This window comes from Bos grunniens, chromosome 9 (genome assembly GCF_055505025.1).
Source record: "Bos grunniens cultivar Pamir isolate PY7600 chromosome 9, Bosgru_T2T1.0, whole genome shotgun sequence".
Lineage (NCBI taxonomy): Eukaryota > Metazoa > Chordata > Mammalia > Artiodactyla > Bovidae > Bos > Bos grunniens.
This window is the reverse complement of record NC_141173.1, coordinates 87,947,100-87,959,970: the sequence shown is the minus strand read 5'-3', so window position 1 is coordinate 87,959,970 and position 12,871 is coordinate 87,947,100. Positions and strand designations below refer to the sequence as shown.

Genomic DNA, 12,871 nt, shown 5'->3' with positions numbered 1-12,871 from the left:
CTCTCCCGCTAGCCCGCAGCTGTGGCCTGGACCGCCGCCTCTGCTCTGACTGCCTGAGCGCCTCCTCCGCCGACAGGCCCCGCCCAGGTTACCGCCGGATCTGGGCGGGGACTCCTGCCTGCTCCCTCACTCACACGCCTGCCTTCCTGTAAAGCAGCCTACCCGCCTTTTACACTGGGCGCCCACGTGCGCTGGTTACAGGAGACCGCAACGCTCTTGTTCCTTCAATTCAGTTCAGTTGCTCACTCCTGTCCGACTCTTTGCGATCCCATGGACTGCAGCACGCTAGGCCTCCCTGTCCATCACCAACTCCTGCAGTTTACTCAAACTCTTGTCCACTGAGTCGGTGATGCCATGCAACCATCTCATTCTCTGTTGTCCCGTCTCCTCCCGCCTTCAATCTTTCCCAGCATCAGGGTCTTTTCCAATGAGTCAGTTCTTTGCATCAGGTGGCCAAAGGATTGGAGTTTCAGCTTCAACATCAGCCCTTCCAACGAATATTCAGTACTGATTTCCTCTAGGATGGACTGGTTGAATCTCCTTGCAGTCCAAGAGTCTTCTCCAACACCACAGTTCAAAAACATCAATTCTTCCACGCTCAGCTTTCCTTACAGTTCAACTTTCACATCCATACATGACTATTGGAAAAATCATAGCTTTGATTAGACGGACCTTTGTTAGCAAAGTAACGTCTCTGCTCTGCAATATGCTGTCTAGGTAGGTCATAACTTTCCTTCCAAGGAGTAAGCGTCTTTTAATTTCACATCTGCAATCACCATCTGCAGTGATTTTGGAGCCCAGAAAAATCAAGTTAGCCACTGTTTCCACTGTTCCCGCATCTATTTCCCATGAAGTGATGGGACCAGATGCCATGATCTTTGTTTTCTGAATGTTGAGCTTTAAGCCAACTTTTTCACTCTCCTCTTTCACTTTCATCAAGAGGCTCTTTAGTTCTTCTTCACTTTCTGCCATAAGGGTGGTGTCATCTGCATATCTGAGGTTATTGATATTTCTTCGGCAATCTTGATTCCAGCTTGTGCTTCTTACAGCCCAGCGTTTCTCATGATGTACTCTGCATAGAAGTTAAATAAGCAGGGTGACAATATATAGCCTTGATGTACTCCTTTTCCTATTTGGAACCAGTCTGTTGTTCCATGTCCAGTTCTAACTGAGCTGCCCTTGTAAGGAATGCCATCCATGAAGGACTGACTTGGGGCAGCTGGACAGGTGGCCAGGGTGATATCGATTTAGGAAACCCAAGATGCGATGGTAGCGAAGAGAGGGGCGGAGCCAGAGCGCCTGAAAACTCGCCCGGGGGAAGGACGGAGAAATCGCCCGTGGCTCCTTGGCCGGGCCTCGTCCCAGCTCGTGGGTCCCCGAAGGCACCGCGGCGGCGCCCAGACTGACAACCGGAAAGAGCCTCGTCATCACCCCGCAACCCTGGGCACTTCCTTACAAAGACTCACTCATCGACCGGGCGGCCCTCCAGGGGCGCCGTCCCCCGAGCGCAGCACCTCGGCCCGGGGCCAGTCTTCCGCGCCCGCCCGGGGATCCCCGCTCCAGCGACGCCTCTCCGAACGCCGCCGGCCGAGCTTCCCCCGAGCCGGGGCCTCGAGGTGTCGGGCCGAGATTCGAAAGAGCGATTCAAAGTGAAAACCCCGAGGAGAGTTTCAGGATTTCTCTTGTGGTTGTTCTCTCGGGGTTTCAACCTGCTCGAAAGCGACCTTGGCTGGACCGGGCAGGCGAGGACCGCGCCCCGCCGATCGCAGGAGCCGGGTGCGGAGAAGGAGTGGGAGGTGAGTGCGAACCCAGGACGGGCCCCCGCAAATGTTCTGTCTTCTCTCGCCACCCCGAAGCCACCAGCCCGGAGACCGCGGAGTTGAGCCACCTGCGCTGCTGATGTCGTGCTGGAGACGGGTAGCGCAGGGGAGGGGGTTGGGAAAGGCGGGAGGGGGCCGCTGCTGCTTGACTCGGGAAAATCCGTCAATGTTTTGCGGTGAGCTTGCTTCTCGGGGCCCTGGGAGGACTTTGCCACTTGCGGGTGAGCAAAGGATAATAAATTCCCGGCTGTTCTGGAGCTCGGCTCCAACAGGACTATTGGACTCTGTTGTACACCCTCCTCCGATATGACAGACCTGGTGGGGTCGGCCGCTGCTGGTTTGATTAACAGAAGGGAATGACAACCCACTCCAGTATTCTTGCCTGGAGAATCCCATGCACAGAGTAGCCTGGCGGGCTACAGCCCATGGGGTCGCAAAGAGTCGGACACGACTGAGTGACTAACATGTAGTGAATCGTTATCATTACAGAGAAGGTTTGAGAGGTTAGGATGGAAAGTGGATGTAGGAGAAAAGAAGGGATAACTGAGCAGGAGATGGCAGCGGCTGTGGGGTGGGGGTGAGGGAGGAAGGAGTTCAAAGAAAGATTAGAGCAGGAAGTGGTTCAAGGAATGAGCAGAAGAGCCAACAGAACGTGGGCTTTTCTTGCTCACACCAGAAAAGGGCTGTTTTGGAGAGAGGATAGTTATTCAAAGTGAATTTGGCTTTGTAATGTCATTAGTATTTTTTTTTAAATGAGTAATTACATTTGAAACTTAAGAAATACTTCCTGGGTATAAGTGTTATTTTTCTTGTTTTTCAACAGGGCTTCCTCAGTCTAGGACTGAAGACTTTGGGCGGTGCCAGGAGACAGAGGTATAGACACACCCCAGGCTACCTTTTGCTGGTCACTCTCCTAAAACTGCAGGGAGGAATGTCACTGGCACAAACCGCAGGTCATCTTTTGCTGATACTGCTGCTGATAGAAGCCAGGAAGACTCTGGGCAGTGAGTGTCCTGGATCTGGGGCTCTGGTGGGTGAGGGGGACATGACACAATGGGGAGGGAAGGAGCTCCACCCTGGTGGGCCCCTGTCCACCTGCTCTTAGGATGGTGAGGTTGTGGTTTAGTTGGACTGGCTGCCCAGGAGGTGACACCCTGCCTTCCAGGACCCCACCCAAGGCATAGTGCCTGGGCTTGTGCTCCTGTAGCAGCTTTCCCTCTCCTGGCAAGTCCTACCTCCTACTCCAGTAAAACTTTCCTGATAACTAGGGACCCATCGTGAATGTGGCATGTGTCCTATGGCATCCTTCTCCCCATTCTGTTGAAAGTCTTATCTGTTCAGATAGATTTTAAGTCTCTAGAAACCAGACACTGTCTTCTGTTTTTGCTGCCTCACAAGCTGGCATGTGCATACTTAGTCACTTAGGTGTGTCCAACTTCTTGCCACCCTACGGACTCTGTAGGCTCCTCTGTCCATTCTCCAGGCAAGAATACTGGAGTGGATTGCCATTTCCTTCTCCAGGGATCGAACCTGGGTCTCCTGCATTGCAGGCAGATTCTTTACTGCCTGAGCCACCATATATCAGATAAATCTTCCTGCTAATAGCATATGGACAGAAAAGATCCACGGTGGCATCAAAATGTTTAACTAAAGCTCAGACAGTTAAAGGTGAGGTAGGAATGAGGATACAGCAGAGGCGGGGGTCTGGGATAGAGACCCCTCCCTCTGCAACCAGGCCCTGGAGGAGGAAACTCCCAGCCATACCTGTGGTTTTCTCTCACAGATGCCCACTCTCTGTGCCTTGACCTCACTGTCAAATCTCAGTCCAGACCTGGCCAGCTCTGGTGTCAAGTCCAGGGCTCTGTGGACACAAAGCCTTTCCTCTGGTATGACAGTGCCAGCAACAAGGTCAAACCTTTGGGTTTCCTGGGAAAGGAGGTAAATGACACGAAAGCGTGGACTGAAATAAGCCAAACGCTGGTAGAAGCAGGAAGAGAGCTCAGGATGGTCCTGCCTGTCATCAAACTGGACAAAAATGAGACGAGGGGTAAGTATGGGAAGGGGGTGGGGAGCTGGAGACAGCAAGAGAAAGAGTGCATGCAGGGAGGGGATTCCTGTGAAAGGACTGAACAGGATCCAGCCTTAGAGACCCGGTGGACCTGATGGGTAAAATGGGGCAGGTCATGGTCAGAAGATCACGAGCCCCTAGATGTGCAGACACACTTGAGTGACTGGGGAGGATGGACTGTGGAGAGTCCAGGATGATTCATTGTGTGTGGGGGGCACAGGTCCTCCCACCCTGCAGGTAAAGCTGTGTTGTCAACGTGAAGCTGAGCAACGCTCTGGTGCATCCTTGCACTTCAGCCTCGATGGACAGACAGCCCTCCTCCTTGACACCATGAGCATAACCTGGACAGTCATCGATCCTGGAGCCACAGGCATCAAGGAGGAGTGGGAGAACAACCAGGAACTGGCAGAGTATTTCAGGACCATTTCAACAGGAGACTGCAGTTACTGGCTTAGGGAATTCCTGAAACACTGGGAGAAGATGCTGGTCCCAGAGCCCACAGGTAACTGAGTGGGGTGTGGGGGAGGTGGCAGCTCTCTTCAAAGGTCTAGTGCCTTCATGTGTGGATATGAGCACATATGTTAGTGTAATTGAAAATGTGATGATGGATGGAGTGACTCATCTCTTGGTGGGCTTCCTGTCTGGAGAGTCAGTGATGGGCATAGCACTGAACTGGCCAGCATCCTCCTTTCCCAACCCACCTCCCTCAGCATAGGAGCCCCCTTCCTCATTAACCAAGACCCCAGGCACTGCTCGATGGTCCCCAAACCTATATATGCATTATGTTTCCAGGCCTTCTCTCCCGCCTGTCGTACTGATCCTTTAACCAACTCAAATGTCACTTAATGAAGCCCTTATCCCTTCCCAGACAGAATTAAGTGCCCCCAATTGTGTCCTCCTCAAAAAGCACTCCTCACAGTAAACATATCCACCTGAAAGATAATCAGATGGACATTTGCTGTCTCAGTGACTCAGACGGTAAAGAATCTGCCTGCAAGGCAGGAGACCCAGCTTTGATCCCTGGGTTGGGAAGATCCCCTGGAGTAGGAAATGGCAACCCACTCCAGTATTCTTGCCTGGAGAATCCCAGGGACAGAGGAGCCTGGTTGGCTACAGACCATGAGCTTGAAAAACAGTCGGACATGATTGAGTGACTAACACAACTCGGGAGAAATATTGGCTCCACAAAGACAGAGCACAAGCCCATTAATCTTTCCATACCCGGACCTGAAGAGTGGCTTCACGTGAGTCAGTAACTATATGGGGAACATGTGCTAAGGACAGCACGTGCTGAGGAAGGTGTATTCTTAGATTTGACAAGGCTTTTGCTTTTTCGTTTTAGAACCAATAATAATGGCTCCAGATATCAGCCAGTCTGCATCCATCCGATTGGTCTCTTGCATTATCCTATTGATCATCACCCAGTTAGTTCTAATTGCTTCATCGTCATGAATATTATGAAGAAATCAGGGACCACAGCAGGTGAGAAGCCAGCCGGCCTCTAGCTCCTAGGCAGGTTTGTTCTGGTCAGGACTTGGGAGAGGTGAGCCATGGGTTTCACCAAGTCCCTGTCCACTGGAACCATCTTTACCAAAATGATGTTCTGTCTCTGTCTTGGGCCCCCACACTTCCCTGTAGGGTTGGGAACCACTCTGTTTCTGGGTAGAAGAGGCTGGTGTGGGCAGCAGGACAGTGCAGTGGGAGTGGGGATGAAGACAAGTGTCTTCTCCTTTGGGGGTCCCGGGTACAAGATGTAGACGTGGTGGGGTGGGGTGTTGTCCTGAGATCTTACTCAGGCTTTCCCAGCCCTTGGATGAAAAAAACCTTTTGTTTTCTGATGGTAGCATTATCTAGCTCAACATTTTCCCCAGTGTTCTAACAGCTATTCCATCATCTGGATGTTTCTCCCTGGACTATGAGAAAGTACAATGTTAAACCAACTCTGGGTGGCAAAAACTGACCCTTGATGACAGTCGGGCTGTTGATCTAATATACTACCTTCTACTCAGAGTGAGGTTTAACAAGAAGCTAAAAAAGCCTATGCTTAAGAATTCCTTCACTTTCCACGACTGTTGATGGGCCCTTAAGATGTATTGACTTGGTCATTTTCAGAATTTGCAAAAGTCAAACATTTGCTCACAATCAGTTAAAACTTCCAATGCTATTCTTTCCATCAGACTTGCCTTCATGTGGGGTGAAATTGGGGTGGGGGCGGGGGTTGGCATTTTTTTAATTCTGTTAAGAAGATAATGCATTAGGGATATACTGTGTGATTTAATGAGACATAATTTAGGTGTTCACACTCACTTTCATGTATAGTTAAGTTACCGCATGCTTTTATGGGCTGAATGTTCTTCTTAATTCATGTGATGAAATCCTCACCTCCAGGAAGACTTGTTGAACCCACTCGGCTGGTGGTGTGTGGTTATAGTCTGTGTTGTGGTACAATAGGAGGTGTATGTTTGGTCGGAGTCCTGGTTCCTGGATCAGAGTTTCTAAAACCCACATTTTGGTGTCATATTTGGTGTTCTGAGTATAGAAAAAATAGCTTTTCTTTAGAGACCTAGCAGACTAATACATATGCAGAAACCGCAATCAAGTGCTAACTGCCTAGATGTCATGACACAAAAGTATGAGGCTACCAGTTGAATTATCACATAGATTAATATATGTATTAACATACTAACATGTTAATGCATAAAAATGTATCCAGGACAGAGGAAAGGATAAAGTGTGATATAGCCAGGAATGGAACACTATAACACAATAAATAAAGAATACATTACCGCAGTAAAACCATAGATGCCTCATAAAAAGGATTTGAGAGGCAAGTGCTGGACACAAAAGAATATATATGCTGTGGTACTCCTATTTGTTGTGTTACATTATTGTGAAATTTAACTGAATTGTTTTTAAGATGTATTTATTTTTGGCTGTGCTGGGTCTTCATTGCTGTGTGCGGGCATTCTCTACTTGCTGCTCTCTCGTTACGGTGCAAGAGCAGCTCACTGTGATGACTCTTCTCGTAGCAGAGTGCAGGCTCTAGGCTGTGGGCTTCAGTAGCTGAGGCACACAGGCTCAGTAGCTGCAGTGCCCAGGCTCCAGGGCACAGCCTCAGGATTTGTGGCCCATGAGCTTAGTTATTTCACAACATGTGGGATCTTCCCTGACAGGGACTGAACTCGTGTCTCCTGCATTGGTGGGCAGATTCATTACCAATGAGCCACCAGGGAAGCCCCTAATCAAATTATTAAAAAGACATTCTAAGCTTGATTCTAAATCCTACCTCAATAATTTATGGATGAAGATTAGATGTTCCATGACTTGCAACCAGGAAATTATGCATACTGGAAAAGATATTATTTAAAGGACTCTCCACAACCTAGATGGACCCTTATCAGGTGCTCTAAACTAGCTCATGCACAACAAAACTGAAGAGAATGAACTCTTGGATTAATATTTCCCACTTAGAAAGGGCGACTGCACTGAACTGGCTAACAGAGAACACTGCTGACCTCAGAAACACCTAAAAACAATGCTCAAAGAAGATGTTTGAGCTCATACATTCATACCAGGACGAGAAGAAGACAACATTGGAAAAAATTTTAACCTTTCAGTTTTCACTCATGTCTAGACAAACTTGAAGTTTTCTCCTGTCAGGAATATATTCAGTGATGCAGAGAATTCAATTATACATTGTACCTTTTTTGCCCAGTGAGAATCACATGAATGTTTATTGAAACTCCTTTATTTTAGGGGCTCAAATGTGTTGAAGTCCTACCATTAGGTGAAGGAGACCTCACCTGGAAATAGGGTGTGTGCAGATGTAATCCAACCAAGGTGAGGTCAGGGTGGATTAGGTTGGGCTCTAATCCAAAGACTGGTGCCTTTACCAGGAGGCACGCCTTGAAAGAAATGTGGACACGCAAAGAAGAGACGGATATAGGAAAACAAGACACACGAGCGTCATGGAAGGACAGAAACAGACACTGGGGCTACGCACTGCCAAGGGTTTCGGCAAGCACCAGTGCTGTGCACAGTACCTCAGTCGTGTCCGACTCTTTGCGCCGCCATGGACTGCAGCCCACCAGGTTCCTCTGTCCATGGCGATTCTGCAAGCAAGAATACTGGAGTGGGTTGCCATTTCCTTCTCCATGCAGTCACCAGTAGTCAGGAAGAGAAAAGATGGAGCCTTCCTTAGAGCCTTCAGAGAGGACCCTACTGACAGCTTGATTTCAGACTTCTAACCCTCACAATCTTGAAAGAATAAATTTTGGTTGTTTCAAGCCATAGAGTTTGTGGTAATTTTTATAAAGACTTCACTGTCCCAACCAAGCTTGCGGGGGCTTAGGCTGCATTCCCAGCACAAAGGGAACTGGTGAGCAAGAAGGAAGGCAAGAGAGCAGTTTTAGAAAAGAGCCAAGAAACAGACCCAGGGACGTCTAGAAATGTGACACCTAGTAGACGAGGAAAGAAATACCAGCGAAGGGTACACTGCTCAATACGTGACAGCGGGAGAACTGGCTGATCCTGTAACTAAAAGAGGATTTCTATTTAGTACAACACACAAACGTTCATTTTAGGTTGATCAACGCATGAAGGTGACTGTTCGTGCAGGCTCGGGGCTGTATGCCAATAGGAGCACGTTTACTGAGTAGTTTTAGATATGGGGCTGGGCCATTAAAAAGGAGACGGCACGTTTCCAGGTAGGACCCAGACAGAGACCTAAAATTCCTGCTCGGCCCTGGGGCAGAGTCCTGGCAGCCAGCCCCTTCCCAGAACCACCCCGAGCTGTGTGTGGCTTTGCGGCAGCTGGAAGGCCCAGTATCTTGGGGAGAACTGGTCAGTGTGACTGTGTGTGTGTGAGAGAGAGAGAGAGAGACACAGAGGGTATGCATGAGAGGAGGAGGGCAGAAGAGAGGAGTGATTGTGTTAGGTGCTCATTCATGTCTGCCTCTTTGCGACCCTGTGCGCTGTAGCCCTCCAGGCTCCTCTGTCCATGGGATTCTCCACGCAAGAATACTGGAGTGGTTGCCATTTCCTACTTAGGTGTGTGGGGGGCAGTGCCACTAATTTGTGATAGGAAGGTGAATGTGAAGAGAGTGAGGGAATGCTGGAAAGAGTGTGTTGGATGTGTGGGGAGCGGCCACAACTGGTGTGTGAGAATGTTGGGAACCTTGATGTGTGTGTATGTGTGTGACTGTGGACAGCTGAGCCTGGGACAGAAGGGGAGAAGACAGTATGCATATGCAGAGGGCCCTGAGGGGGATGCCCTGGGGGACCCAGAGAGGAGGAAGAGAGTGAAGGGAAATGGCTGTGAGGGGAAAGTTTCTGGATGGCAGTGGAAGTAGACGGGAGCCTTCTGTGTGGAATTTGTGTGAAGGAGTGTGTACAGACAGTGTGAGGAAGCCAGGGTCCCTGAGGGAAGGGAACGCGGTGTGACTTTGCAGAGAGTGGAGAGCCAGTGGGGCAGGCAAGCAGGCACTTGTGTGTGAAAGAAAGTGTGTGGGGGGTAGGGGATGGGGGGTGCACAGAGGGAAGGGGGTGTGAGGAGACCTGCATGGAAAATTTCAGGAAGGGTGACGTGCACAAGGGTGGAAGGAGTGTAAGTGAGAAGCATGAAGCCTATGTGGGGAACACGTGTGTGTGAGGGGGCTGTGTGGGAGGCTGGAGAGTCAGGCTGGGCTGTGGGTGATGGAGGGCAGTGTGAGGGCGAGGGGGCTTGTGTGTGTAACTTTGGGGGCTGAAGTGTGGGAAGACAGGTGTGCATGGAGAGTGTGGGGTGAGCAGTGTGTCAGGACTGTTGCTGAAGAGGCCTCAGTGGTGACTGGCTCCCCAGCTTCTCCCTTCTCTGGGCCTGGACCCTCTGGCCTGGACCCCGAGGTTCCAAGGGAACCAAAAACTGGCAGGGACAGGGAAGAAGCTGATACCCCCTATCATGTACTTTCTTTTTTTTAGCTTGAAACACCACACAAGAATATCTGCCTTGTGACAGGTGTCAACTGGGGCAGCCTTCACCAGCTGATGCCTCCCCCAGGCCCAGGGGCTGAACTGCATTCTCTCCCTCAGTTTCTAGTCAGCCTGGGGTTTCCCTGATAGCTCAGTTGGTAAAGAATCCGCCTTCAATACAGGAGACCCCGGTTCGACTACTGGGTCAGGACGAACCCCTGGAGAAGAGAAAGGCTACCCACTCCAGTATTCTGGCCTGGAGAATTCCATGGACTGTACAGTTGGACCTGACTGAGTGACTTTCACTTTGGAGCCTCTGAGCAATAGGATTCCCTTCAATCCCTCCCCTGCCTACTAAGCTCAGGGGGAGGGACTCTTGTAGGGGGCCCAACAGGTGGAGGAGGGGACCCAACCCTCTCCACCTTGCCCCTCCCACCTCTCCAGGCCCAGACTCCTCACTGTGCCCCAACTCCTTCCTCCCCACCTCGCCCTTCTCCCCACCTTCCCTCATCTCTTACCGCTCATCACAGGTGTTCCCAGGTCTGTCCAGCAGCTCAGCTGGGAAGCCAGGAGCCTGCATGGCAAGACCCCCGGACCCACCCTCAGACACTCATGGCCCGTGTGTCCTGGACTCTGTCCAGAGGGAGCAGAAGCAGCTTCAACAGAAAAGTGGGGACTTGGGAGCCTGAGCTGTGACCTTTGAGACTACTCCCCAGCAGCTTTTAAATGCAACCTACCCTCCCTCCCCCCACCCTCCCACTCCATCTCCCTTTACCTCACCAAGCCAACCACACTCCACCCCACCCCTCCCACACCACCCCTTGGCCCCCCTTCAGGAAACCCTAGAGCCAATGCCCACCTTACCAAGTCCTCCCTGCTGTTCTGAAGAGGTCTCCCTAATACTTACCACTACTTTCCATGGGATGGTTTGTTTTTTCATCTAGGGTTGTTAACTGCGGGATTCAGACAGGGTCACATATTTTTCTTCACATGTCCTGCCCTTGGCACTCTCCTTTCCAAGTAGCTGATTCCTCTCCCCAATGTTTGTTAGGGCTACTGTACTGGGATCAGCATGTACCCTGGGGAAGTCCTCAGCCATAGTGGCTACAGAACATCAGGGGTTAAATGGAGACACCAGTGAGGATGGGGGAAGGGTAGAAAGACACTACGTCTGGGGTCCACTCTGCCTGTCCTGCCTTTCAGGGGACTTGAACCCCGTGTCTTAGACACCAGGCTTTTGAGAGCACCCTTCCTCCCTGTCTTAGTCCCATGGGATTGCTATAACAAGTAACCATACATTGGGTGGCTTATAAACAACAGGAAAGTTTTCCCCATAGTTCTAGAATCTGGCAAGTCCAAGATCAAGGCACTGGAAGATGTCTGGTTCACAGAGGGCTGTCTTCTCACGGTGCACTCACCTTGTGGAAGGGTGGAGGGAACATAGGGTCATTTTCTACAATGGTTCTCACCCATTATTTTGACTGTGTGGATCACAACAAACTCTGCTAAATTCTTAAAGAGATGGGAATACCAGACCACCTGACCTCACTCCTGAGAAATCTGTATGCAGGTCAAGAAGCAGCAGTTAGAACCAGACATGGAACAACAGACTGGTTCCAAATCGGGAACGGAGTACATCAAGGCTGTATATTGTCACCCTGCTTATTTAACTTATATGCAGAGTACATCACACTACATTCTGGGCTGGATGAAGCACAAGCTGGAATCAAGACTGTCAGGAGAGATATCAATAACCTCAGATACACAGATGACACCACCCTTACAGGAGAAAGCAAAGAGGAACAAAAGAGCCTCTTGATGAAAGTGAAAGAGGAGAGTAAAAAAGCTGGCTTAAAACTCAACATTCAGAAAATAAAGATCATGGCATCTGGTCCCATTACTTCATGGCAAATAGATGGGGAAACAATGGAAACAGTGACAGACTTTATTTCCTTGGCCTCCAAACTCACAGCAGATGGTGACTGTAGCCTTGAAAGTAAAAGATGCTTGCTCCTTGGAAGAAAAGCTACAACCAACCTAGACAGCATATTAAACAGCAAAGACATTATTTGGTGACAAAGGTTCATCTAGTCAAAGCTATGGTTTTTCCAGTAGTCATGTATAGGTGTGAGAGTTGGACCATAAAGAAAGCTGAGTGCTAAAGAATTGATGCTTTTGAACTGTGGTGTTGGAGAAGAGTCTTGAGAGTCCCTTGGACTGCAAGGAGATCAAACCAGTCAATTCTAAAAGAAATCATTCCTGATTATTCATTGGAAGGAATGATGCTGAAGCAGAAGTTTCAATACTTTGGCCACCTGATGTGAAGAACTCATTGGAAAAGACTCTGATGCTGGGAAAGATTGAAGGCAGGAGGAGAAGGGAACTACAGAGGATGAGATGGTTAAAAAGCATCACCAACTCAGTGGACATGAGTTTGACCAAGCTCCAGGATTTGGTGATGGAAAGGGAAGCCTGGCGTGCTACAGTCCACAAGGCCACAAAGAGTCGGACATGACTGAGAGACTGAACTGAATTGAAAGGAACACATCAATCATTTCCCACACGCTCATCTTCTGATACCATCACATTCAGGGCCAAAGTTGCAACAGATGAATTTTGTGGGGCACATGAAGAGTGAGCCAGCACTCCCCATGCCAGCTAGCACATAAGTTCTTTCACAGACACTTAACTTGGCTACAACTTCATTGTCACTCCAGCCCTGATGTGAGATGGAGGCTCCACAGAGGCATTGGAGAAACAGACTTTCCTTCATTATGACAATAACAGGCCAAACCCTTGCTTCTCTTGGAGGAAAATTAATGCCTTGAAGGCCTGCTCAGAACAGACCCAGACCCTGGGGGAGACATGGGGCAAGGACTCAGAACCTGAGGCCGTTCAGCTGGAGAATTGTGGGCCCAGGGTAAGAGGTGGGAACCAGGGCCTAGACACCATCAGGGGAAGCAGAATGTGTGTGTGCTTAGTAGCTCAGTCGTGTTCAACTCTTTGCAACCTCATGGACTGTGGCCCACCAGGC

At 49.8% G+C, this 12,871-nt stretch overlaps 1 protein-coding gene across 1 annotated transcript; it reads left to right on the top strand.

The window, feature by feature from the left end:
* Positions 1-58: 58 nt before the first annotated feature.
* On the top strand, positions 59-8,178 carry LOC147366308 (retinoic acid early transcript 1E-like). Its single transcript, XM_086318303.1, has 5 exons — positions 59-1,796; positions 2,644-2,824; positions 3,604-3,867; positions 4,109-4,390; positions 5,231-8,178. The coding sequence occupies exons 2-5, from the start codon at positions 2,752-2,754 to the stop codon at positions 5,338-5,340; spliced, it is 729 nt and encodes a 242-aa protein (XP_086174429.1). The 5' UTR covers positions 59-1,796; positions 2,644-2,751; the 3' UTR covers positions 5,341-8,178.
* Positions 8,179-12,871: the final 4,693 nt, after the last annotated feature.